The sequence below is a fragment of the Anneissia japonica genome, unplaced genomic scaffold, assembly GCF_011630105.1.
Source record: "Anneissia japonica isolate Jap-2015-1 unplaced genomic scaffold, ASM1163010v1 scaffold287709_len1912824_cov184, whole genome shotgun sequence".
Taxonomy (NCBI): Eukaryota; Metazoa; Echinodermata; class Crinoidea; order Comatulida; family Comatulidae; genus Anneissia; species Anneissia japonica.
The window spans coordinates 684,171-707,516 of NW_022751466.1; the positions used below are offsets into that span (position 1 = coordinate 684,171).

Genomic DNA, 23,346 nt, shown 5'->3' on the forward strand with positions numbered 1-23,346 from the left:
ACCTGTTGTAAATTCTTTGAATTGGAAATAAAATGATTGATTGATTGATTGATAAACATTTTAAGGGTGAGTGGGTGGGTGATAACATTGGTGAATGTTATTATCCAAATAATAAGAGTGGATTTTCAGGATGGAAAAGTACAGTAGGTTAATAAGGGTGGGTGGAGGGGCATGAAATTGGCTTTAGACTGGGCAGAAAACTCCAAGGCTGGGTGGTCCCGCCCATCTCCACCCACTATAACTACATCCCTGATCCAGTAAAGTTCGCCCCCCAATTCGAGACTCACCTTTGGTACCTGAAAATTTGGGGTGGTCTCGGTCTCCAGTCTCCAATTAGAGGGATAGCTTTGTGTTAAAAGATTAAAGATTGTTATGTATTTGGTTCTTTGAATAAGTGGCCTCAAATTAGAAGGCTTTTAGAATTAGAAGCATCTCAAATTGAAGGGTACACTCTATATTTTTGCTCAAACTTTTATTAATTATAGCAATTAAAAGACTGATATTCTGTGCGCTCATAAACCATAAACTATTTTCCAATAAAAAAAAAAATCACAACTAAAATCACGATACTCGTAAGAAAAAAACAAATGATAGGTTGGGACGTTACATTGAAAACTAAAAAAACATAAAAAAAAAAAAAACACCTCAAAAATCATATAAAAATCTGAATTGCTCACTTTCTTAAAACATTTTGTTACCTTTGATGATTTTTCATCTTTTGGTTCTATAACAGCTTCTGTTTCCTGTTTGCAATTGACGACAGGTTTGGCCTTGTTTTTAACGGCAGGGGGAGGGTCACAGACTACATTTTTACTCTGCTTTTTCTCTGGTGCCTGTTCCAAATCTCCAAGTACACCTGGAATGATAGATTTAATTGCTAATAGTCCATTCAAATTAAATATTACTATTTTTTTAAATGCCTGTCTAAACATAGAATGAGATGTCATGCAGGTCTGTGCTGTCTGGAAAGAGTAAAGAAAACTTCAATGTATTCTTTTCTTAGGTAATGTCTTGCAGCTCAGTTAAGATGGCTTGGTCATTTTAGAGAGAATGGATGAAAATAGAGTAGCTAAGAGATGCTGGAACTGGACACCGTGTGGGAAAAGACCAAGAGGACGACCGAGGAAACGATGGATAGACACAATTAAAGATACTTTAAATAGGAATAACATGCCCACCTTCCAAGAATTAAGAAATAGCGGTGAGATGTTAGACAGACAAAAATGAAGAGAGAGGCTAGCACCACTGACAGGCAGAAGCCTACCTGGGAGCTGAAGTAAGAAGTAAGTAAGTAAGGTGATGTCTTGATGTATACACAATATACTATATTGTACATATGAGAAGTTTCTTATATAGCTTTAAATTAATGTCATCTATATAGTGAATTATGCTATACAAAAAAGGACAATATGAATATGGTGAATTGTTATGCTACTACCAATGAATTAAACCAAGCATGTAAATATAAATTGGATTTTATACCTCCATGAATCAACTTTTTAGGAAAAGTACAAATACAATATATTATGTTTAGTAAAGTAGTAGGTCAGGTGTTTTTGTTTGTTGTTTTAAGTTCTCTGAATACACTGATTGAAGTTTTGAGTGTCAATAAATATGACCAGCTGTGGCAAAACCTGCTGTTTGTTGCAATTTATAATCTCACACAAACACCCAAAATGTTCGAGAATCAGTATTTATAACATTTTCAGGTTTTCGCATTTGTTAAAGGCTGGAAGATATACTGAAGAATAATTCTGCAAACTATCAGTCACTAGGCCTAGGCCTATCTTCTATCATAAAAATATCTGGCGCTGATATGGTTTCGCGTCTGTTATATAATTTGTACCCAATTGTAATTTTTGTGAGCAATTATTGCGCTGCATTAGAATTTCTGGGAACCTATATTGTTTTGTAACTTGTCTCTTTGTAGTATGTATTTTGAGTGACATTCATACTATTTCCACCAGGCACGCTTAACTTAGCGCACATCTATGGCAACCACGGTATAACTTGCCCTAATTCTGGCAACACAGCAAAGTTGTTGACATGTGCTACAAGCCAGATATGAAAATGCTGCACTGCGAAGACGTTAACCGTCGCCAAGCCATAATCATTGGATAATAAGTGGATTACTGGAAATTCAAATTATCAAGGAATTTATTATTAGTTGTATAGTTGAATAATTGTTAGTGTTAAATAATAAGTAATTAATTTTACGGCCGGATGCGAAACCGTATTAGCGCCAAACAAATATCCTAGTCCTAGGCTACCTAACTAGGCCCTAGCCTATATATTATTATATAATAAACATATTTTATGTGGTTTGCCACTAAATTTTTAAAATTCTAATACATATCAATGTTTGTTATGGGATACTCACTTATCTATTTGAAACTACTTATACACATCTAGATGTGTATAAGAGACAGCCCCCACTCTCCCCCATTTTAAATTTTCTGGATTCGCACTAGCTCATAGTCACGCTAGGCCGGCTTAATCAACTACACCGACCGTGCTTCTCGCTTGGGTTGGGCCTAAACCGCGCTTACTCACTACACCACGACCACACATGGCCTACTTACTAGGCCTAACGAACGATCGAAACACCGTAACACACTTAACTACGTTTAAAATGAGAAGCATACTCAGCCATACTGTCTAAAAGTTCATCTAATTCTGGGTCAATTTCTTTGGTATTTTCTTGTAATTTTTTCTCAGTCTCATCTTTAGATTCATTTGAATTTGTAGCAGTGATATCTACTGGTATTTGGGAATCTAGAACCTGTGGTAGCTGATCTGCCATGTTTTCTGTTTTGATAGCCCGCCCTCAACAGGGACACAGGGGATCGACGACGTATGGATAAGAAATAATGTCTCTTGCTTGGGAGGGTTTAAAAAAGTCAGACTCCCGGAGGAATAAAAATCTGATTTTTCTAAGACAGAAAAAAGTTGTTTGACGAAGAACGCAGGATCGTCAAGATCACGAATTTAGTCGCCGACGACAGGGTCAGAAACCTAGCAGCCAATCCGGTGCCTTTAAGTCCTCCTGTGCCCGATGGTCACGTATCCAACACTATCTCTCAAAAATATCGGCTTTCAAAATTGCACCAAAATCACTATATTTTAAAACTGGTTTTTGAAGAGAAACTTTTTAGTTTGGTCTGCCAACCCCATGGTCTTTGTCTTAAGTAATAACCAGCACTAAATAATGGTCTTTAGAGGGAAATTAAGAATTAATACATTAATTTTAGAATTCATGTACCGGTATAGGGGCCTACAGTTAGTGCATGTTGTTATTTATTATTTTTCTTTAAAAAAATATTATAGAAAAAAATTTCATTGACATCACTATTTATCTTATAGTGATATTTGATTAGAGGGAAAATGTACAGGGACCACCAAAACCATAGTCTTTGGTCTCTAAATAGAGGGAGTTTTAATTGGACCGGACATAATGATAAAAGATGGGTATTCAAAAAGTGGTCTTTGATTAGAGGGGTGACCTCTATTAACAACCGAGAATGATAAAAATACAGTTTTAAAACTATTAATTATTATGTTCCACATCGCGCCTCGCGTTCAACAATGTGAACTAGTAGGGCTACCGTATTTGTTCAGAGGGAAGGAAAGATAAATTACGGTAATATTTGGAGAGGGGTAAACAAAGAAATACATAAAATCCATTAATCAATAATTCGTGATTTATAAACAAATTATTAACAAGATAAACATAAAAAATATGGGACAAATATATTTTTTATTTAAGGGTGTGATTTTACATAAACAAACATTATACAGTCATCACAACAACAACGGAACCCACGTCGGACAACAACGCCCGATGCGTAAAAACTTATTTTCGTCGATTCACAATTGTCTATTAGTTCTGTTCTGCCACAGAGGTATCTTGGTACAATTACCTAACTACTGACCACATAAGTAGTAACGCCCGTTTTTGTTTTTTTTCCTTGAGGACCCAATATAAGCAATTTCCCACATGAACAGCGACTCATACTAATTATTGATAGTTAAGAATTTCATTTTATATGTTTGTTGCTATTTGATTATATATATATTTTTGTTTATATTTTAATGCACCGTTAGGTACTGTCTAACGTGTGCCACTGTTGTTATAAAAGTGTTATCCAATAAATGCAGTATTGTATTGATGCTCTGTTTTAAACATATTACTAATCTATATCGGTATTTTTCGCCACAAAGAGAAAATAAGGCCAATACAATTTTATTTAAACGTATTTTGTCAAAGAAAAAAATATAGTCACAACAAACAATCCTTTAGAGCTGTTTAAAGAGTTTACATCAACCTCTTTCGTGTGCGTGGGCTGTACCCTATACAGTACAGTATGAAAACTTTGCCAAAATCAAAAGAAGTATGTACTTACATAACTGGTGCCGCCCAACGAAAGGTCATAATTGGCTGTAATAAATTAGTAAATGTTGCAATTGGCCAATAAGAGGCTGCTGCAGTGTGTTATTATCACGCTGCCGCTGCATGTGGATGCATAAGCAAAGTGACGTCATTAACCATTAAAAAAAAACTGCCACCATAATGTTTTCTGGGACGTTGAAGGAATATTTCTATGTGGATTTTGATTCATAATAAAGTGTTGGTGGTGGTGTGAAAATGGACGTACATTCGAAACCAAATCGTACAACTTGTTTCATGGGCTAAGGCCTAGGATAGCCTGGTTTTGGGACAAACGGTAGCCTCCTAGGCCTCAACTGCTGGTGGCAATGGAGGTAACAACGGCGGATGCGGCGGACCTTTCCTTCGTAGATCTCTCACGCCGGGGATTGGAGGTTTTCACTGGAGATGGTATTCACGATCGGATCGCCAACAAAGCAGCATTGAAAGGACTAAACATAAGCAGGAATTTGCTCACAACGCTACCATATAATCTTGTCCAGTTTTCTGGATTAGTTGAAATTGATATCAGCAACAATAACGTAGCGATAATTTCTGAAGAAATAGCACAGTTACGAAATCTGAAAACGTTTACAGCTAAAAACAATGTGATTCATCAAGCGTCCTTACCCAAAAATTTCGGCGAGTGTCCAGCTCTAGAAGTCCTGAATTTAAGTGGCAATAGTTTTGTTGATTTCCCACTTCAAGTGACGGAATTAACAAATCTAAAAGCTCTGTACATCGGAAGCAATTTCATTACTGAAATTCCCCGAGAGATTGAGCTTCTGAGAAGGTGATACTTATTATCTGATTTAGCCTAGTTTCTAGAAGCAGCTAGGCCGGGGGGGGGGGAGGAGGGAGTGGAATGTAATGACGTCATTGATATCAGTTTATTGTAGCACTGAATTTATTTCAACCAGTAACATGTGGACCCTGTCAGCAAGTTTCTTGAGCCACCAATGCAATGATACTGTGTGAAATGGTGAAATTAACTAAAAATTAAAAAGAACATGTCTAGGCCTGTAATATCTTAATTAATAATACCACTAAATACGATCACTAAAAAATAATTTTCTCTTTCTGATTTTATTTTTTCTTTAAAGCTGGGGTGGAGGGGCGGATAGAAGCCTGGGATGTAAGGATGGGGTGTAATGGTGCGATTGCACCACTAAATTGTTTTAAGAAAAATCATTGTTGTATTGTATTGTTGATATATTTAATTATTGCTTTTATTTTTAAAAATCTAGTACCGGTAAGACTTTAAAAATATGAGAGTCCAATTTCCGGCACCTTATAAAGTTCATATTCTCAAAATGTTCACACCTGGCGGGGCAGAGGTGGTGTAGATTCTCACGCACCCCTACCGCCAAATACTGCATAGGCCCCAGAAAGAGTATATATTGGTTGGCTTATTCCAAAACAGCAATAAACTTCTAATAGTAATGTGCTATTTAATAAAAAGAACATCTTGCCATTTTCTTTCCTAAGATTTTAAACATAACAGTTTTATTCTCTTTTGTTCGTTTTTAGTGCACTTTATGGACCTTGGAAATCTATAAGAAATACAGCCAAACTCCCAGTCCTGAACATCATTATTCAATTTAATATTTACTATTGTACTGTTATGTTATTGTTTAGCATATGAATGTTATATTAACTATTAAGTGAAACATTTTTCAATTTTTTGAAAGGTTGGAGATATTGTACCTTGGTGGTAACCGACTTCATGAGCTGCCTGGAGAAATCGGAGCACTGAAACAGTTAACAACCCTTGCACTCAGCGATAACAAACTGGAGCGTCTCCCCTCTGAACTGACCAGACTTACAAATTTACAATCGCTCAGTTTGCATAACAATCAATTAACAACACTTCCAACCCAAATTATCACCCTGAATAATTTGTGTGCCTTAAGTCTACGTGGAAACCCATTGGTGGTGCGGTTCGTCCGCGATTTCGCTTGGCAGCCACCAACGCTCCTGGAGCTTGCCGCTCGCTCAGTGAAGAGTCAGCAATTGATGTATTCATATAGTGATCTACCTGTGAACCTTTGCCATTACTTGAATCAGGCCAAGAAGTGCGTTAACCCTGCTTGTAAAGGTATGCCAATTAAGGTCATGTTGATTAAAACTGATTTAAGTAATATAGTAGCATTTTAACTCAAGACGAAAACTAGCTAGTAAATTGTTAGTCTTTAACACGTTGACTGCCAGACCTATTTTAGGTTTTTTCCCTTGTGCTAAAACAAACATACTTTCCTGAAATGTTATCAAGTTTATATCATCAAAATGGTGCGTCTAATAAATTTGCCGGAAAATATTAGTAAACTCGTCGCTAGCAATGGGACAGTAATTTCTGTTGCCTCTGCCAAGTGCAAGTTTTCTCATCTGCTTTTTGCACTTGGTATATGTTTAGAGGGTACCCCCACTTGTGCAATCTTTTGTTTGTACTGCGGGCAACATAAATGCATACATACATTACTGTATTTGTACGTTATCGCGTAGGTGTATCTTCCCCGAACTATTAGCTGTTAAGCCTGGCTCTATAATGTATAACAATGAAGTAATAAACGCTAGAATGTTACTCCGATTTTGACGAGTATAGTCGTCGCTAGCGCCCTCAGCAACCACTGTGGGACGAGTATATTCATTGCTAGCAGCTGAGATTTGTCATTTAAATGCTGTTCTAGTGTACTGTAGACTAATGCAGGTACTTATTCATCAGTAATGCCATTATTTATGTTGTATTTGTATATATATTTTTCAGGTGTTTATTTCAACTCAAAAGTAGAAAACATCAAGTTTGTTGATTTTTGCGGTAAATATCGTCTTCCACTGATGCAATACCTGTGTTCCCCACAATGCCGAACTTCATCACCTTCATCCAGCAGTTCAGAATCGGAATCAGATGACGAGGACAAAAATCGGATCAAGAAAGTTCTTCTCGGCTGAACCAACCAGCACGATTGAGGAATCCTACCTGCAGTTTTAATATCTTGTCATAATTTGTACATTCTACCCAGGCCTGATTCTACCACCGGTATTAAGGGATTCTCAAGCATACAATAAATCCTGGGGTCATTGTTTTTTATTGTGAATCATAAAATAATTTCTTTTTAAACAAATATTCTTTCTTCATTAAGTCTAAAATAATCTTTAAACATCAATTACTGTTAGTCAAAGACTCTTGCATACTTAATCTGGCCACAGATATGCAAGGACTAGGCGTAACATTTCTTGAAAAATCTCAATATATGGTGGCTATTATCTTTTATAGAATCAGGAAACTTATGACAAGGTTCTCAAGTTTAAATTTAAAAGTAATTCCCCAGCGTGTACCAGCACTGCTCTGTGATAATATCTACCTCATTTAAAATAACTATTAGTCTATAAATTTCATTACAAATATGCTAAATAGTGAAAAATAATGTGAAAAGGTACTTACAAGCGAAATGATTTAGAGTTGGACACAAAGCTATCAAAAAGAAAATTTTCTATATAGTCTGTCAGTTCCTCATAATTTTTTTCTAAGTTACTTTCATTGCCGTTGACCTTAGCAAATGTTTTTTTTTTTCTTTTTTATATCCGGCATAATGACCTTTACCCCAAGGACAACCAGAAAATACGAGTTTTCAAGAGTGCAAAATGGGTTGTTCCATAGATCGCATTTGTTCCAACCTTGCAACATGTAATCTCAGTCTCCCAAATTTTCAGAAAACAACCCAAAAATACAAAGTACTAATTTAGAGGCTTTTTGATACCAAATATATCTGCGTCACTATTTTTCCTTTGTACTCCGACTTTATCAACGAAGTAGGCGTACAAATACTTTCAGATTGTCGCCGACATTTCAAAAGATTAGAATGCATGTCTGAAAAAACTTGGATTTTAACATTGGAACGGCTGCAAATGTGGGTTGTCTTAATAAGGATAACCAGTCAAACAATAGGAATTGCTCATGAATGGTTTACGTGGTTACATCTTGCAAAACACTAGCAAGTCCGTCACTCCCGTGGTAGTGGGAACCTGTGGTTTGTGCCAAGTACTGTAGAGGGAATGTCATGAAACTTTAATTTTATGATTTACGGTCAAAAAAGTTAAACCGACCATAAATTTTCAACGTGTCAACACACGATAATGATTATATTCATTCAACGGTAGATAATTTTGAATGCATAAATTATGTTTTATTACATTTTTTTTTACTATCAAATATCGATTCACATTTTTAAAATTTTTTGATTTAATGTCATTTGTTCTTAAAAAAGTACTTCTGCTGAGTAGACAATACACATATAATAATACACATATAATAATAATAATAATAGGTCAAACATTAGTACAGTATATCTAAAAGCTATTTTTGCATGGAATTAATCTTGACCAAGAGACAAAGGAAAACGTTTTCTTGGTCATCTAAATACTGTAACATGGCTAAATAACAGTAGAATTTTGCGCATGTAGGTTTTAATATCCGCAGACACATTCTGTGAAAAACAATGGCGTATCTAAGGGGTGCACATGCCCCTTGAGAAACTTATGTCCCCACTGCCCATTGAGAATTTTCCCCCTCGGTCATCACATCCCCCAATTTCAAGTCTGGTAATCCTTCTTTTTAGCCCACATTCACTCAGTTAAGCCTACTGTGTGGCTTAGTTAATTTGATCAATAATAATGTTGAGCTTTGTCCACTCAATTAAATTTTATGTGACAAATTTGTGTCGCATCAAATTTGACAGTGTGGACAGAGCATTAAAGAGGTTGCCCGGGAATTATTTTCGATTTATACAAATTAATACTTTCCCATTTAAAAAAAAAAAAAAAAATTATATGATTGACTTTATAAATTTAGCTTATATTTAGAGCATTAACTCATTTTAAGTGTGCATAAAAATGCACAATGCACCCCAGCTATTTTGAGTATTAATATTGAATTAGAATATTAATTTTTAACTGTTGATAATCAATTTCCAGTATGTTGAAGGTGCTAGTAGTGTGTGCCAAAGATAGGGAGAAGAAGACGTTCACATTATGATTAGGTATCAGTCTAACCTTGCTTACCGATTCATAAAGAGATGAATTTTTACATATTTTCATAATTACATTGACATTGTATCAGTAACAATAAAATACAGTTTGGTACTTTTTCAGAGTTTATTTAGATGTTATTGTAGCTGTTGCTGTTTTGCCAACAGCTTTATTCAATGAACTGTTCTAAAAAGATATATTTTATTATTATATTATCTGCATTACAGCCAGACTCTGGAGGAAAAATACTATATTTATGTTGTACAAACCTTTAGTATCTTATTAGCTGTTGCCAATTATTTATCAAGCACACCTTTATTATCTTAGAAATTCTTTTGTACAACATGGCATACATTTTTTCCTCCAGAATCAGGTTTTAAAGCAATGAACCATGTGCAAGAAATATATGTTGTATATAGATAGCAAATCCAATTATGTTGAGCATGCTTTAATGGTTCGATATTACAACTGACTATGCTGTAATCTTGCTGGATATTAACCAGTACAAAGCCAAATTCTGCATGGCAATTTGAAATTGATAATTTAGAAATTAAATTTTTACCAAGTTATTGTTCATTAATCTTGAGAAATCGGGGGATAAACCAAGTAACCTAGGTAATGGATTGCATTGTAATAAAATAAAGCCAATAGCATGAGCCAAATATTATACAGTAGTTCTGTCTTCATTATTTTAGCTTCTATATATTACTGTATATCCTAATTAATGCAGGGGTTTGGGGGTGCGCGAAAAATGAGAATGCAAATCTGAATCCCAGAATGCCGAACTAAATCCCTATTTTATACTTGGTCATAATAATAATTTGGTGTTCATCCCCTCCTACACCCATGTAATGTAATTGAAATCATCGGTATGTGCGGCCTGCCAAGTAACATTTGCTAGAAAACACCTTGTTTTTGAAGGCCCGACACCGATCATATGTAAAAAGTAACATTAAATCTAAGAATAAAGTGGTGTAAAAGCAGTGCTTGGAGGTTTTTGGAAGGTCACTGGAAACATCAAAGTTTAGCCCTAGTCTAAGCTGAATAAAAAAAAAAAAAAAAATACAAAAATACACAACCATAAAAAGTCTGTACCACTAGGTAGGGAATTAAATATGTTAATAACTGTAACAAGACGCCAAGTTTATTATTTTTTCTTTAACCATATTTATAGAGGATTAACCTTCCAGCATATCCTAGAAGGTCGGCCAATATTCAGGGGCCCTCTTTTAAAGAAATGAAATAAGGTGATGCTTTAATCAGCGAGGTTTCTTTATAAGCCTTAAGGAGAAGAGTTAGGAGAAAGGTAGGAGAATAACCATAACTTGCAGCGTCATTGTGCTGAATTGCATATGGGCGTGGATCGTGACTACCTAGCAGCCGTAAGGAGGTGCTTTATGGTAGCTAGCTATTTCTCAAATTTACAACTGTAATCAGAAACAATCATCACAGAGAGTGAAGGATTAAACCAAAAGAAATTTTGTTCTTACCGTTTGTGTTTCTTTCTCTTTTTCTTTCTTTTTCCTTCTTCCTCACTTCCTTCATCTGTTGAAATTTTAAAATTTGTCTCTTCAGGATATAGCTCTAGAAATCCATTGTGAGTCCATCTACAGATCAACACAAATATTGATACTCCAGTCAATAAAAATTAACATCAAACAATAATAAATTCAATAGAAAAAAAAATACAATGAAAATTAACAGAATAATATAGTGAAAGAAAACATAACATTTTTAATTATTCATACACTCATTCAATATTTAATTTCAGAAAAGATTTCCATACAAAAAAATTAAAAATATGTAGAATACATAAAAATAAATAGAATAAATCCATGATAACAGATGGTTTTCCTAATTTCCTCTTATACAGCCTCAAAGTTGTGATTGTAAATATGATGTCGTTTATGATATGCTACATTCCCTTACTAGGAGTTAATTTTATTTTCTTGCTTCGCCTCAGTCTGGTCTATTGTATTTTCACCCATTTGAATTTTACTAGTGCAGCCATCAAAGGCTAATAACCACATATTAATATACCGTTCACAATGTAAATCAGTACACAACACAAGAGCGACATTACATATAAATTGTAAGTATGAACAATATATTAACATTCTCAACCAACAATAGTTCTTTTCAGAACCATGAATGTGGTGTATCGTAAGCATTAATATATTATTACTTTGCCATGCAAACCTTCAAACAATATTTTGTTCAGCTCTACGGGGAGACATTACATCATCTAACCAGAGATTTTGAGCGTCAGTGTATCAAATATGCGAAACTGACTAACAACCTGACTTTTCTCAAGAGATGCAGGCATTCCAATGTTATACATCAAGGCCTTTTAAGTATTTCCCTGTTTGGAATTTTCTGCAGATATTATTCTCTGCAGATATTATTCCCTTGAAGATGATTGAAGCAACTCAAGCGAAACGTTGAAACATTCTCAACCAACAACAGTTCTTTTCAGAACTATTTAAATGGTGTACCGCAAGCATTAATACATATTATTACTTCACCATGCAAACTTTCAAACAATATTTATTAACATTAATATATAACAATATTTAGTTATTTTAATATATAATAATATTTATTTAATTAATATATAACAATATTTATTTATATTAATATATAACTATATTTATTTAGATTAATATATAACAACATTTAGTTATATTATTATATAACAATATTTATTTATATTAATATAACAATATTTATTTATATCAATATTTAACAATATTTATTTATATTAATACATAACTATATTTATTTAGATTAATATATAACAATATTTAGTTATATTAATATTATAACAATATTTATACTAATATAAATCAATATTTATTTATATTAATATAACAATATTTATTTGTATTAATATATAACAATATTTATTTATATTAATATATAACAATGTTTATTTATAGTATATAAACAATATTTATATTAATATATAATAATATTTATACTAATACTGTATATAACAATAGGTGACATACATGACACAGCAGCAATAATTTTTTGTTGATAATTAATAAGGAATCACAAGCCAAATTGTATGAAAATTCATTTTGTAAAATCATCACCAGAATTCCCACCACAGTTTATGCCTCATTAGCCAACATTTCCAACTTGCATTTGACAGATATGTCATCAATAAAGACAAATTATTTTAGGCTCTTCTTTTGTCATCAATCAACAATTATGTATGCAGTAGGAAGAAAACCATATTTCCTTTTTGTATCCAAACTCACTAAATTCATTATGCAAACTAATCATAGTTAATAATTCTTTTTTTATAACACTACATGCTCTTCTTTTGTCATCAATGCACTAATATGCATGCAATAGGAAGAAAAGTATATTTCCTTTTTGTATCCAAACTCACTGTATCCAATTCATTATACGAACTAATCATAGTTAATGATTCCTTTTTTATAACACTACATGCTAAGGCAAACAATAGCTGCATTACATATGACATTATTAGTCATGTACATATAACGAAGTGCTATTGAAGATTGGATACATAAGGAAAGTCCAGGTAACACAAAAGAAAATTATCCTTCGTTATGTGAAATAAAGTATAATTTTTATGTTTATTTTACAGAATACTGTTCAGATTTTAAAGTAAAAAAATTTAAAAAGGAAACAATAGTTTCTTTGAAATAAATAAATGGTTTTCCCATGTTGTCTTTTGCAGACCACTTTTAGCTTCGGTCTTCATTTTAGAGGTTTCGAGTTCGGTTAACCTTGTCCGTGGTTTCTATTTAGAGGTTTCTAATTTGAGACCAAACCCCGAGACCGCCCCAAATTTCAGGTAGAAGATGGTCTCGAATTGGAGGGTGGACTGTACTAACAACCAGGTTAAGAACAAGAATGGAAATGCCTGTGCCAATCTGCAAATTAACCGTGCTGGCTACCAACTGTTTCCTAATATTTTGTTAGATATCAACAGATGGTACTTACTAGATTATGAATACGCAAACTATTCTGTGAGTATTATATAATATAGGCAGGCGATAAAAAAAATCACAAGCCGCTAAAAATACACACATTTTCACATACTGTAATACAAAAAACATGATGCAATACAAAAGCAACATTTTTATGAAAAATATTTTTCAGCCTATTAATGTTACCTGTCTGAGTTCAACGGGTCACACTTGGTCAGTTCTCGTTTCAAGTTGTTGGCATGACGATGATATTCATCTGTTTCTTGAACCCTCTTAGACTTTTTATGTTTCGAACGACGTGAACTGCTAGAAAACCAAGTGAAGCAAAGACAATTTAAATTAACATGGTGTTGCATTGATCAACTAAAAATTAACTATGGAACAACTAATTATTTAATTAATTGATAATAGCAAATGAATCCAAAAAAATACTATAGTTCATGACCTCACCTGTGGATGATAATAATAAATGAATGACACTTTATGTAATCAATAACTGCATAATTACCTGTAGTTTAATTGTTTTTATTCCAATAGTTTGTGACATATGGTTCAAAGAGGCACAAAGGTAGGAAATATATGTCAATACAGTAGATGATGATGATTTGATAATAAACAACTTATAAACATACGGTATCATAGTATAGGCTACTATACAGTTTGGAACTATATTTTTAGATTGTAAAATGATAGTATGTTTGGAGTTTTATGTGATGTTTTAAATATATAGCATAATGTAGATGCTACAACTAAATCTTTCAAGATTCCATTTAATGTCACATGCAAGTACAGTGTATACATATTCCAAACAATTAAAAAAAAAATGATGGCAAATTAGATCCACTAATAGTTCCACTAAATAGGTTAAAATACTAAAATGATCAGTAAGTTTTCATTGGATTATTGATTTAGTTACGCATTCTTAATTTTTGCAAAGCTTTGAGCCAAAGTACTGAAAAAAAATGTGAATAACTAATAGAAGAATTGCCTTTGCAAGTCATGCATTGCTGGTTATAAAAAAAACAAAAAAACAGGAACAGGAGCTAGGCTACAATTAATTAGAATAAATGATTGCAAGCAAGCATTGCAGATTGATGTTAAAGCATGAATGAGTTGTTTTATATTGAATAGAATTCACATCCAAATGCAGGTTCTTGCAAATTAAGAAAATGTAAATTAAATTAAAAAAAATAATACATAAGAAAAAATGTAAATATATATGGTCAGTCCCTCCCTTGACCAACAGCAGTTTGTCCTATCTGAAAAGCAAAATAATTAGAATGAACAAAAGAATTGCCAGTTTCATCTCTTACTACTAGGTCCATAACCAGGTGAGGATATGGAACCAAGATGTCCGCTTAAAATGGAATTTTATGTGTTAAATGGTGCAACTTTTTGTTTTGAATCTCTTGGAGCAGACTGAAAGAATACCTTGAAAAAGCATTTCTGGCTTGTCAAATTCTCTCTGAAAATATCAAAAGATGCATCTTTGTATCAGATTTTAAATATAAAAATACAGCAATTGGATACCTCTGGCTATGCGACCTTTTTCTCTTTTGCTTGCTTTCAACTTCCCTCGCTCGCCACATTTCCTGTTCCTCCTGCATGCGGTTGTGAACATTGGTATGGCGGACCATGTTACGAAAAAACTTTCTGTCCAGATAACGCACTTGAATTTTCTATGAGACAAAAAAGGTGAAATAAATTCCTATCCAATTAATTATACTGTTAATGGTTTCCCAATATAACAGCAGTTAGTAAAGACTGAGGTGACTTTTAACTACTAAAGTGTAATTTTTTTGCTTCAAACATTTTTAATCGGGAAGGGGCGACTGGGGGTGGGGTGACTTGGTGAGGGGGAGAGTGCAAGTACCCCCTAGATACTGTACACCACTAATAATAATAATAAACATTGTCCTTTGAACATATATTCAGAATATGAAGCAGTCATAGCTCTATAAAACATTAAAACAAGAAAATTTGCCAAAAGAAATAATTGGTTCAAGACAATTTTCCAGCCAAGTTTTAACCCCTTCCAAGAATCCAATAGAAAGATTTAGGTAGTAAATTATGACTGCAGACAATTTTCAAATCAGCCAACATAGAAGAAGCCCTGTGCCAACTCACTTCACAAAGGAAATTTGCCAATTTTTTTTATTTACTGGAGATAATTATATAATAAAATTTACCATGACATAAGAAGTTGACTCACCATGCATGATGGAAAAGTTTTATCATGAGGCATAGCATTGAGAATGGATTGTATAGTAAAAGACAACAACATATCTTATTCTTACTATTAATTTTCTATAACAACATCAATATTTTTCATGATTTAATTAATCATAAGTTAAAACATAGTGGTTAATTGTAATTTTTTAAATATTATGTGCACATGCAAAGTAACCAGCTTCTGTTGTAAACTTTTGCATTAAAAGGTAACCAGAGGGGTTTTAGGCAACCTCCCCTCTCCCTTTTTGGTAAGTTTTTTAGTAGTATTTTATTTACTCCCTTGTTTTGTTGTCTTGATGTTGTATTTCTTGTCGAGGAACCTATTTACAATTCCACGACGTTTTGGGCAATACTTGCACCTAATTTTGTTGTTCCCGTTGTTATTATTTTTTTCAGTTCTGTCTTTAAGTTTTAGAAACTAAAAAATGAACATCTTTACATTGTATGGTTTTATATCTTTGTATATATTTTTTGAAATGCGAATACTGTAAATCAAACCAAATTATACATCATTAATTCAATTCATTTTCATTCCTACGAAAGCAAACATGGGCCAATATCCGCTAAAACAAGAAGGTATTTAACAAATACAATAAATAATTATAATACAATTAATCAAATAAACTTACAGTCTCCGAGTCCATTTTTATTTTTCTTTCTTATTCTTATATGAGATATATAACCGGAACCAAGGCACAGAAACAGAATAGCAACTGATTATGACTTCCATCCAACTGAATAAATTCTGAAAGTGTAATTAAAAAGTAAAAAACTAAAATCTCTTGGTTAAAAATTCTAGCATTTTTGTTTGGTTGGTGGCTTGCTTGGCCTATCCCTCCTCTACTAGAATCTGCTGCACATTTAATTATATACACATGTTGACCATATTGTATAACCAGCCAGGATGAGATTAGGCCTATGCAGTGATGGAAGATAATGGCCATATTCGACTGGTCGTTCTTCATTAAACCACGCCCACACGCGTAGTGATAAAATCCTACTTAACGAAGACGACCAGTCGAATAGAAAACTGGTAAATACTCAATAAAAGAAAATGGCTGCAAAGTTAGCGCGATACACGCTGCGTAATCAAGGCTGCTTCAGATTGTGGCAGCATGGGTTTTTCGTAAAAAAAAATGTTTTTATCCAGTTTTTAAATTCTGTTAGCCTACAATTATTTTCTGACTTCAATGTCGGTAAATATTATAATTTTTATTTTTTGGAATTTAATCTAAATTACCGGTATATTAACGCAAATGTTGTTACTAAACTGACCAATCGGCCACATATTTTTTGGTCATGTGCATAACTTAACGCTGATTAACACATTCTGGTTACGTTAATTTTCGTTGTTTACGAATTAGTCAAATGAAAATAATACTCAACGAAAATTTGTACTCAACGAAATGAACGAGTCGAATAAGCCCTATATGGTAAGGTGAGATGGAGCATTTCCAATGGTTTGACCTAGGCCTACCGTAAATACCCCAGGCAAGGCTAGGAGTAGGGCCTGGCCCTCGCCTAGGGCCTAGGCCTACTTCATAGTCTATGCCCGACCGACACTGACAGCATCAACCACAGGCTAGGAGGCCTAAGCTGCCTACACAGCACTACTAGTAGTAGTACTAGCCTAGTAAGTAGAGTACTATAGGCTACTACCACTACCTAGTATAGGCCTAGGCCGAATACCCCCTAGCAAGGCCTACTTATTTATTGTTCCCGGTAAACAACACCACCACCACCACTACTACTACTAAAGGAAGGGCAAGTAATACAAAATCTATCACGGAAAGTAGGCCTGCCTACTAGGCCTATATTATTTATTATAATTAAACAAAAAACCTGTTTTGTTCAAAACGACAGCTCTTGGAGTCAAAGAGTATACTGCCCTCTTTCGATGTTGTTGCGATGGACGCTGTTTTGTTGTAACTCTCATCAGCTCTTGCCTCTTGCTGTGTGTAGGCATAAATCTAGGCCTAGGCTACCAAAGAACTCGGATCATCGTCAGGTACTTTACTTAGTTTTTATGAATAACGTAATAACTCATTTTATTGTGTTTAAAAAAAATTGAAGTTTATCATAGTCGAGACTCACTCGCCTACTACTACTCTAGGCCTATGTAGGCCTTGGCTGACTGAGCTGAGGCCTACCCACCCTAGCTAGGGGGCCTAGGTCTAGGCTGCCCCAATAGGTAGGCCTAGGCTAGGTTAGGTTAGGACTTAGTTCAGGCCTAGCCTAGGCTAGTTAGGTAGTGAAACTAGCCTACTAACTAATTTCTTTTAATTAAGTTTTAGTATATCTGCTATCATCACTGCCGTCAGTGTGTTTATTATAGGCGGCCTGGCCTCATTCACAGGAAGCTCACAATCAAGGCAGAGCAATGGACACCAGTAAAGATGATGATGTGATGAAGCAAGCCCAGCACATCTGGTCAATGTTGGACGAACTTGCTGACTCGGACCCAGAAGCTTACAAGAAATTCATTGAGAAAAATATAGCAGAAGGTAGAGAAAGGCAGGCACCAGCAAAGCCTAGTATGTGCATAAAAACAAGGACATTGGTACGCTTACACATTTACGTAAATGCAGTACTTAATAAGTTTGACCTACCCCCATTATTATTTGCTTAATCATTTATTTCTCCAAGTTGGATTTCTGTCTTTATGCTTCTTTAAGCCTAATGAACAAAATTAGTTTTCATTATTGATAATATTAATTCATTCTTTTCACTGTCTTTGTGATTATGGAACAGCGCTAGTCCTCAAATCACTCACATGGAACAGAGATCAATATTATGCCATCGTCTGGAAGCATTGAAAATCTGAAAAGTGTCTCTGAAAAGATATTTAAGAGAGATAAAATCAAAACTATCTTGCAATATACTAAATATGCATTTTGTGAAGCATTAAGCCAATAAAAAAAAATTATTGTGTTGGCCACGTTTTGGGAAAATCCAAAAAATGGGTAGGTCAGTAGGAAAAGCTGTTTTTTTTCCCATTTTTTAAAATTTTACACATAATGTGTTTAGGCCTAAAAAGTAGAAAATACAGTTGAACTTGCTTAAGTGGAATCCAAAATGACATTGAAACAGTGTTCAACTTAGAAATTGTTAGTTAATGGAAAACACAAATATTGGCCATGTAAAATAATATCGACTTATAAATTATTCGAGTTAGCCAAAGTCGACTTTGACTTAGGCAAGTTTAACTGTACACAAAAATACAACAAAGACCATTTTTAAATCTATATTGAAGAGCAAAACGATCGCATAACACTGTCGCATCGCCTACCGTTGCAAGAATAGGCCTATTCCATGCTTTATAGCTCGTTCAATTTTTTTTCGATGTAGTAAAAAAAAACAACTAAAATGCCGACTCCTTATTTCGATTTTTTGGGTCGGTCGGGAATGGCCAACTCAATAATTTTTTTTTTTTATTTGGCCTTATGAATACATGTGGTGTGATATGTTAATTCTTGTTTGTGTATTCCTTTTTTCAGGGTGTGAACCAGAGCGACTTATTCATCAACATTTGTAGTTGGAGTCAAGTTCCTCGACCTAAGACAGATCATGAACCGATACCAGTGATTGGAGGCGATATAAAGGAGTTGAAAGAAGACAGTAGTATGTGATGGGAATACAGTTCTTCCTCGATTAAAAATTCCAGCTGCCTGTTTATTTTTGTGACAATTACTGTTTTTATAGAGATCATACCTGCTAAAATCCAGGAAAACAGTGGTCCCAAAATTGGTCATTAATTGAACCTGTATTTTACATTAGTAACTAATACTACAGTTGAATTTGCTAAGTCAAATCCAAAATGACATTGAAAAATTATTTGACTTACAGATCGTTAATTTAATCGAAAACACAACAATTTGGCATGTAAATAAGATCGGCTTAGGCAAGTTTTACTGTATAACATAGTTCACACTTCCATTAGCTTGTCAAGTTATTGAATTAATATTATTAGTCTTTGAAAATAATATTTTCTTTTTGCAGAAACATTTAAAGTTGTGCCAATAGCATTTAACCCTGAGGTATTAAAAGAATGCTTTGAAAGGGAAGACACTACTAGTATGCTGTTGAACCTTTCGATAGACTTCATCACAGATCTGTTTAAAATCAACGTTGACAGAAACTTCACTAAGTTGAAAGATTCAAAGTTTAAAGGAGATCCGGTAACACTTATTTCAAGTTTTCAAAAGTCGTCGTCAAAAAAAAGTGGAGTAACAGAATTAATGCAAGATGACGAGGATTCTCTAATTGGACGTCTCGGAAAAATTCTCAAAAAAGAAGATAAACAATTAGGTGAAACCGAGGGAATAATTCTAAGCACAAACTCTCCTAAGAAGCCAATACAAAATGGCGGGAAGTTAATTGAAGAAATAAGCAGTACAGAAATTAGTTTACCAACGCCAGAATATCTTTTAAAATTGGTTAACAAGGATGATATCTGTCTCTTATACACATCTAGATGTGTATAAGAGACAGGTGAAGCATTAAGCCAATAAAAAAAAATTATTGTGTTGGCCACGTTTTGGGAAAATCCAAAAAATGGGTAGGTCAGTAGGAAAAGCTGTTTTTTTTCCCATTTTTTAAAATTTTACACATAATGTGTTTAGGCCTAAATGATTTTTAAATTATATTTTTCCTTATGTAGGATGATGTGTGTTTACTGGTGGAGGACCTTTACAAACTTCAGCTGGTTCTTCCAGAAGCTGTAATAGAAGATAATACCACTGCTAAATTCAATAAGAAGTCAACAACATTGAACATCAAAATACCAACTAAATCACAAGCCAGTTTGTAGTATCTACAGTACTTATCTGCTGATTTGTGGTGGTGCGATGAGGACACTTTTACCATGAACAGGCATGGTATTTGAAAATAATGATTGCTCGGTTGGAAATTTGTTTTGACTATATAGGCTACAGAAGTACTGTAAAATGTTACCAGTACCTAAAATCTATGACGTATTGAATTAATTTTTGGAAAGTGCTTTTTTCAAATATAATACAGTACTGTACAAGTATTCAGGATCCTTTATATATACAGTTCAATTTGCCTAAGTCGAATCCAAAATGGCATTGAAAAATTATTTGATAAAATTTGGCAGATCATTAATTAATTGAAAACACAACAATTTGGCATGAAAAATAAGATCGACTTGGGCAACATCAACTTAGGTAAGTTTAACTGTATTATAGAGAATATATTGTATATTTTTTTTTACAAAAGCAAACCATAGACAATTAAGGCAGTCAGGCTTGGGCAACTTTTTTGGCTTTCCCATTGCAACAAATAGCCATTATGCGTACAAAGTTTATAGGGCATTAAAAGAAAACAGGTTAATGTCCACAGAAAAACAAATTGATTAATAATCCAAATACACATCCAAATTTTGAAAAAATCTTTTATTCTACACTTTAGATAAATTATGGAAAGTTATCAACACATAAATTGATTAGAAACTCTTTTATTATGAAAGAAGGTCAACGACCTTTTATACAGAACAAAAATATATACATGTACATTTTACATACATCTTCAAATGATGAATATACTACAAACAACTGTCTGTTGATTCATTCTCCTCATAGTTCATTCTCCTCGCAGTAATAAATAAATGCTGTTTTTTTTTCAACTGATTTACGATTTTGAGTCTAGAATCATTTAGGCTACATTATAAGTCATTTCAAATCATAAAAAATATTAAAATGACTAAGATTCTAATATTATTATCGAGACAATGATTTCATTTATCAGAGGAAGAAGTGCAATAATATGAAAGACTCACTAAGCATTATATTATTGATGCTAAGGAGTCTTGACCTTAAATATTTCATTAATGATACTAAAGAGTCTTTTTTTATGAGTTTCAAGCAACTGTGATGAGTTTACAACTTGCTGATAAAGAACAGATAATTGGAGGCATTGACTAACCAGCAAAATGATATTGGTTTCCATGTAACTAATCCTTCGAAGTAACATCAGATTACAAAATCAGTGATAGTAGTCAAGACATATTAATTTGTACCATATGATTGGTGAATATTGCTACCAGGTGATAAAATAATATCCATTCCCTTCTCTCATGAATATGCAAATGAGATTGAAGTCTTGTGTACATGGCATACTGTACAAATAAATTAATAGTGATAAATAAGATATGAAAAATTGATTATGAAATGTAGTATGTTTAACATAAAAAATAATTACAAAAAAATGCCCTGTTTATAATCTCTTGGTAGCTCCTTATAGCTATCTAAATAGAGTATTGTAATAAATGTTTAGTTTTACCTAAATATAGGAAAAGGTTTCATAGCTGGTATCATTCTATGCAGAAATATATAATGCATTATCATGGTGGTAAATTCAATACTTAATTTTCAAGATTTCGCAGTGAAGTACAGTTCACATTTTGTGCGTTATTTAATCAAAATCTTTTGTTTAATTTCCATATGATAAAAATTTTTGTGAACAATCAACTCCAAATAATCAACATTTCAAATAATCAAAAAATAATATATATAAACTACAGCTTGAGCAACAAGGTATCAAACACACTTATGCTATCCCATAATGCTTTATAATATCCAAGAGTGCTTTGTACATTTTACAATATATTCTATAAATACTGCCCTCTTTCATATAAAAGCATTCTATATTTGAAACATCAATCATTACTTAATATACTTAAGTTCCTGAGATTGTTGCCACTTAACTTAGCACAGCCAGTACCATTTGGTCATGTGATAATTGAGCCCAAATTTGTACCATGTAAAGATACCAAGCCTACCTTTTATTAGGTATACGTCATAATGATGTGACCATACAGAACTGCACTTTAAAGAAATTAATGATTAAACTACTCTGGTAACCTGTCAATAACACTAAAAATGGTTCTGTTTTGAAGATGATGGAATCTGAAGCCAACACAAAGTTTTCCATCAAACAGCAATTCCTCTATTCCAACAATTCTGAAGATAATAGTCAAGGAAATCCATCAAATATATTCCGCATGTTCGAACAATTTCAAATAATTGTCAAAGGTTAGGTATTAATCTTTGTCCACATCAAATATTATTTGACAAGAACGTAATATCCCTAAATATGATCATGGAAATACTGTATGACATCCTGACCATATATAGGCACATCATGACTATATATGGGCATACAGCTAGTTTCTTGTTGAAGAAAATTTGTTAATCGTAACAGCCTGAGATGTTACCTATTTCACTAGTTGAGATATTTTCGACATTTTCTGGAGCCACAATTGCAAGGCAGCTTGACGTCCTCAATAGGAAACTTGTAGTCATACGTCAACTCCTCACCAACAAAGATTTGTCGACTGGCAAAGATCACGATGTGTTTCTTTCCATCAACGTTGATCACACGCGAGTAGCAGTTTGGCTAAAAGAAAGAATACATCGGTAATTATGAATAGTTAAATGTTTGTTATTTTTTTAACTACTGTAACAACACAATTAAATAGGAAAAATAAATATGAACATAGAAAACCAGCGCTATGCATCCAATATGAAAATAGTGTTGTTATATATTGTAATTTACTTCAGTTTAACATATACAAAAACTAAATTTAAATACTGTAGTAATATTTACAGTCAGAGAGTCTTACAGAGACCAACTAATTATGGCTTTCAGGCTGAGTTTATGTCGCAAGTTGTAAAC

The 23,346-nt window shown here is 33.5% G+C and overlaps 5 protein-coding genes across 7 annotated transcripts in view; 2 read left to right on the plus strand and 3 right to left on the minus strand.

The window, feature by feature from the left end:
* Nucleotides 1-2,835, minus strand: part of LOC117121640 (peroxisomal biogenesis factor 19-like) — a 10,403-nt gene extending 7,568 nt beyond the window's left edge. The window contains exons 1-2 of the mRNA XM_033266880.1: nucleotides 2,656-2,835; nucleotides 699-856 (exon numbers count right to left, since the gene is read on the minus strand). Coding sequence (XP_033122771.1) covers nucleotides 699-856; nucleotides 2,656-2,803 — 306 coding nt within the window. The 5' untranslated portion in view covers nucleotides 2,804-2,835. The remainder of the gene's footprint in view (nucleotides 1-698; nucleotides 857-2,655) is intronic.
* A 1,687-nt stretch (nucleotides 2,836-4,522) lies between these two features.
* On the plus strand, nucleotides 4,523-10,118 carry LOC117121641 (leucine-rich repeat-containing protein 58-like). The gene is made up of 3 exons (XM_033266881.1): nucleotides 4,523-5,219; nucleotides 6,118-6,524; nucleotides 7,191-10,118. The coding sequence occupies exons 1-3, from the start codon at nucleotides 4,756-4,758 to the stop codon at nucleotides 7,373-7,375; spliced, it is 1,056 nt and encodes a 351-aa protein (XP_033122772.1). The 5' UTR covers nucleotides 4,523-4,755; the 3' UTR covers nucleotides 7,376-10,118.
* A 792-nt stretch (nucleotides 10,119-10,910) lies between these two features.
* On the minus strand, nucleotides 10,911-17,591 carry LOC117121644 (uncharacterized protein NKAPD1-like). Of its 3 annotated transcripts, none has more exons than XM_033266886.1 (5): nucleotides 17,494-17,591; nucleotides 16,281-16,396; nucleotides 14,950-15,098; nucleotides 13,606-13,722; nucleotides 10,911-11,058 (listed from the first exon to the last, which is right to left on the minus strand). In XM_033266886.1, the coding sequence occupies exons 2-5, from the start codon at nucleotides 16,293-16,295 to the stop codon at nucleotides 10,938-10,940; spliced, it is 402 nt and encodes a 133-aa protein (XP_033122777.1). In that variant the 5' UTR covers nucleotides 16,296-16,396; nucleotides 17,494-17,591; the 3' UTR covers nucleotides 10,911-10,937. The 3 variants fall into 3 exon arrangements, with proteins under 3 accessions (XP_033122777.1, XP_033122774.1, XP_033122775.1); XM_033266883.1 differs by having other exon boundaries at nucleotides 13,606-13,725; XM_033266884.1 differs by lacking the exon at nucleotides 17,494-17,591 and adding an exon at nucleotides 17,358-17,479 and having other exon boundaries at nucleotides 13,606-13,725.
* LOC117121710 (PIH1 domain-containing protein 2-like) lies at nucleotides 17,534-21,814 on the plus strand. Its single transcript, XM_033266996.1, has 5 exons — nucleotides 17,534-17,659; nucleotides 17,987-18,211; nucleotides 19,149-19,272; nucleotides 19,651-20,105; nucleotides 20,312-21,814. Exons 1-5 carry the CDS (start codon nucleotides 17,549-17,551, stop codon nucleotides 20,459-20,461), a joined length of 1,065 nt encoding a protein of 354 aa, XP_033122887.1. The 5' UTR covers nucleotides 17,534-17,548; the 3' UTR covers nucleotides 20,462-21,814.
* Nucleotides 21,048-23,346, minus strand: part of LOC117121643 — a 29,745-nt gene continuing 27,446 nt past the window's right edge. Inside the window, exon 29 of the mRNA XM_033266882.1 lies at nucleotides 21,048-23,067. Within this exon, the coding sequence (XP_033122773.1) occupies nucleotides 22,894-23,067 (174 nt within the window). The 3' untranslated portion in view covers nucleotides 21,048-22,893. The remainder of the gene's footprint in view (nucleotides 23,068-23,346) is intronic.

Bases quoted from the DNA above. Each gene is read 5' to 3' on its own strand.
- LOC117121710 (XM_033266996.1), top strand. From the start codon at position 17,549: ATGTTGTTGCGATGGACGCTGTTTTGTTGTAACTCTCATCAGCTCTTG. The intron at 17,660-17,986 runs GTACTTTACTTA...TGTTTATTATAG, and splicing joins AGAACTCGGATCATCGTCAG to GCGGCCTGGCCTCATTCACA. The intron at 20,106-20,311 runs TGTCTCTTATAC...TTCCTTATGTAG, and splicing joins TGGTTAACAAGGATGATATC to GATGATGTGTGTTTACTGGT.
- LOC117121641 (XM_033266881.1), top strand. From the start codon at position 4,756: ATGGAGGTAACAACGGCGGATGCGGCGGACCTTTCCTTCGTAGATCTC. The intron at 5,220-6,117 runs GTGATACTTATT...ATTTTTTGAAAG, and splicing joins GAGATTGAGCTTCTGAGAAG to GTTGGAGATATTGTACCTTG. The intron at 6,525-7,190 runs GTATGCCAATTA...TATATTTTTCAG, and splicing joins CGTTAACCCTGCTTGTAAAG to GTGTTTATTTCAACTCAAAA.
- LOC117121644 (XM_033266883.1), bottom strand. The intron at 13,726-14,949 runs GTATCCAATTGC...TTGGTTTTCTAG, and splicing joins AAAAGGTCGCATAGCCAGAG to CAGTTCACGTCGTTCGAAAC. The intron at 11,059-13,605 runs GTAACATTAATA...GTTGATCTGTAG, and splicing joins GACCCGTTGAACTCAGACAG to ATGGACTCACAATGGATTTC.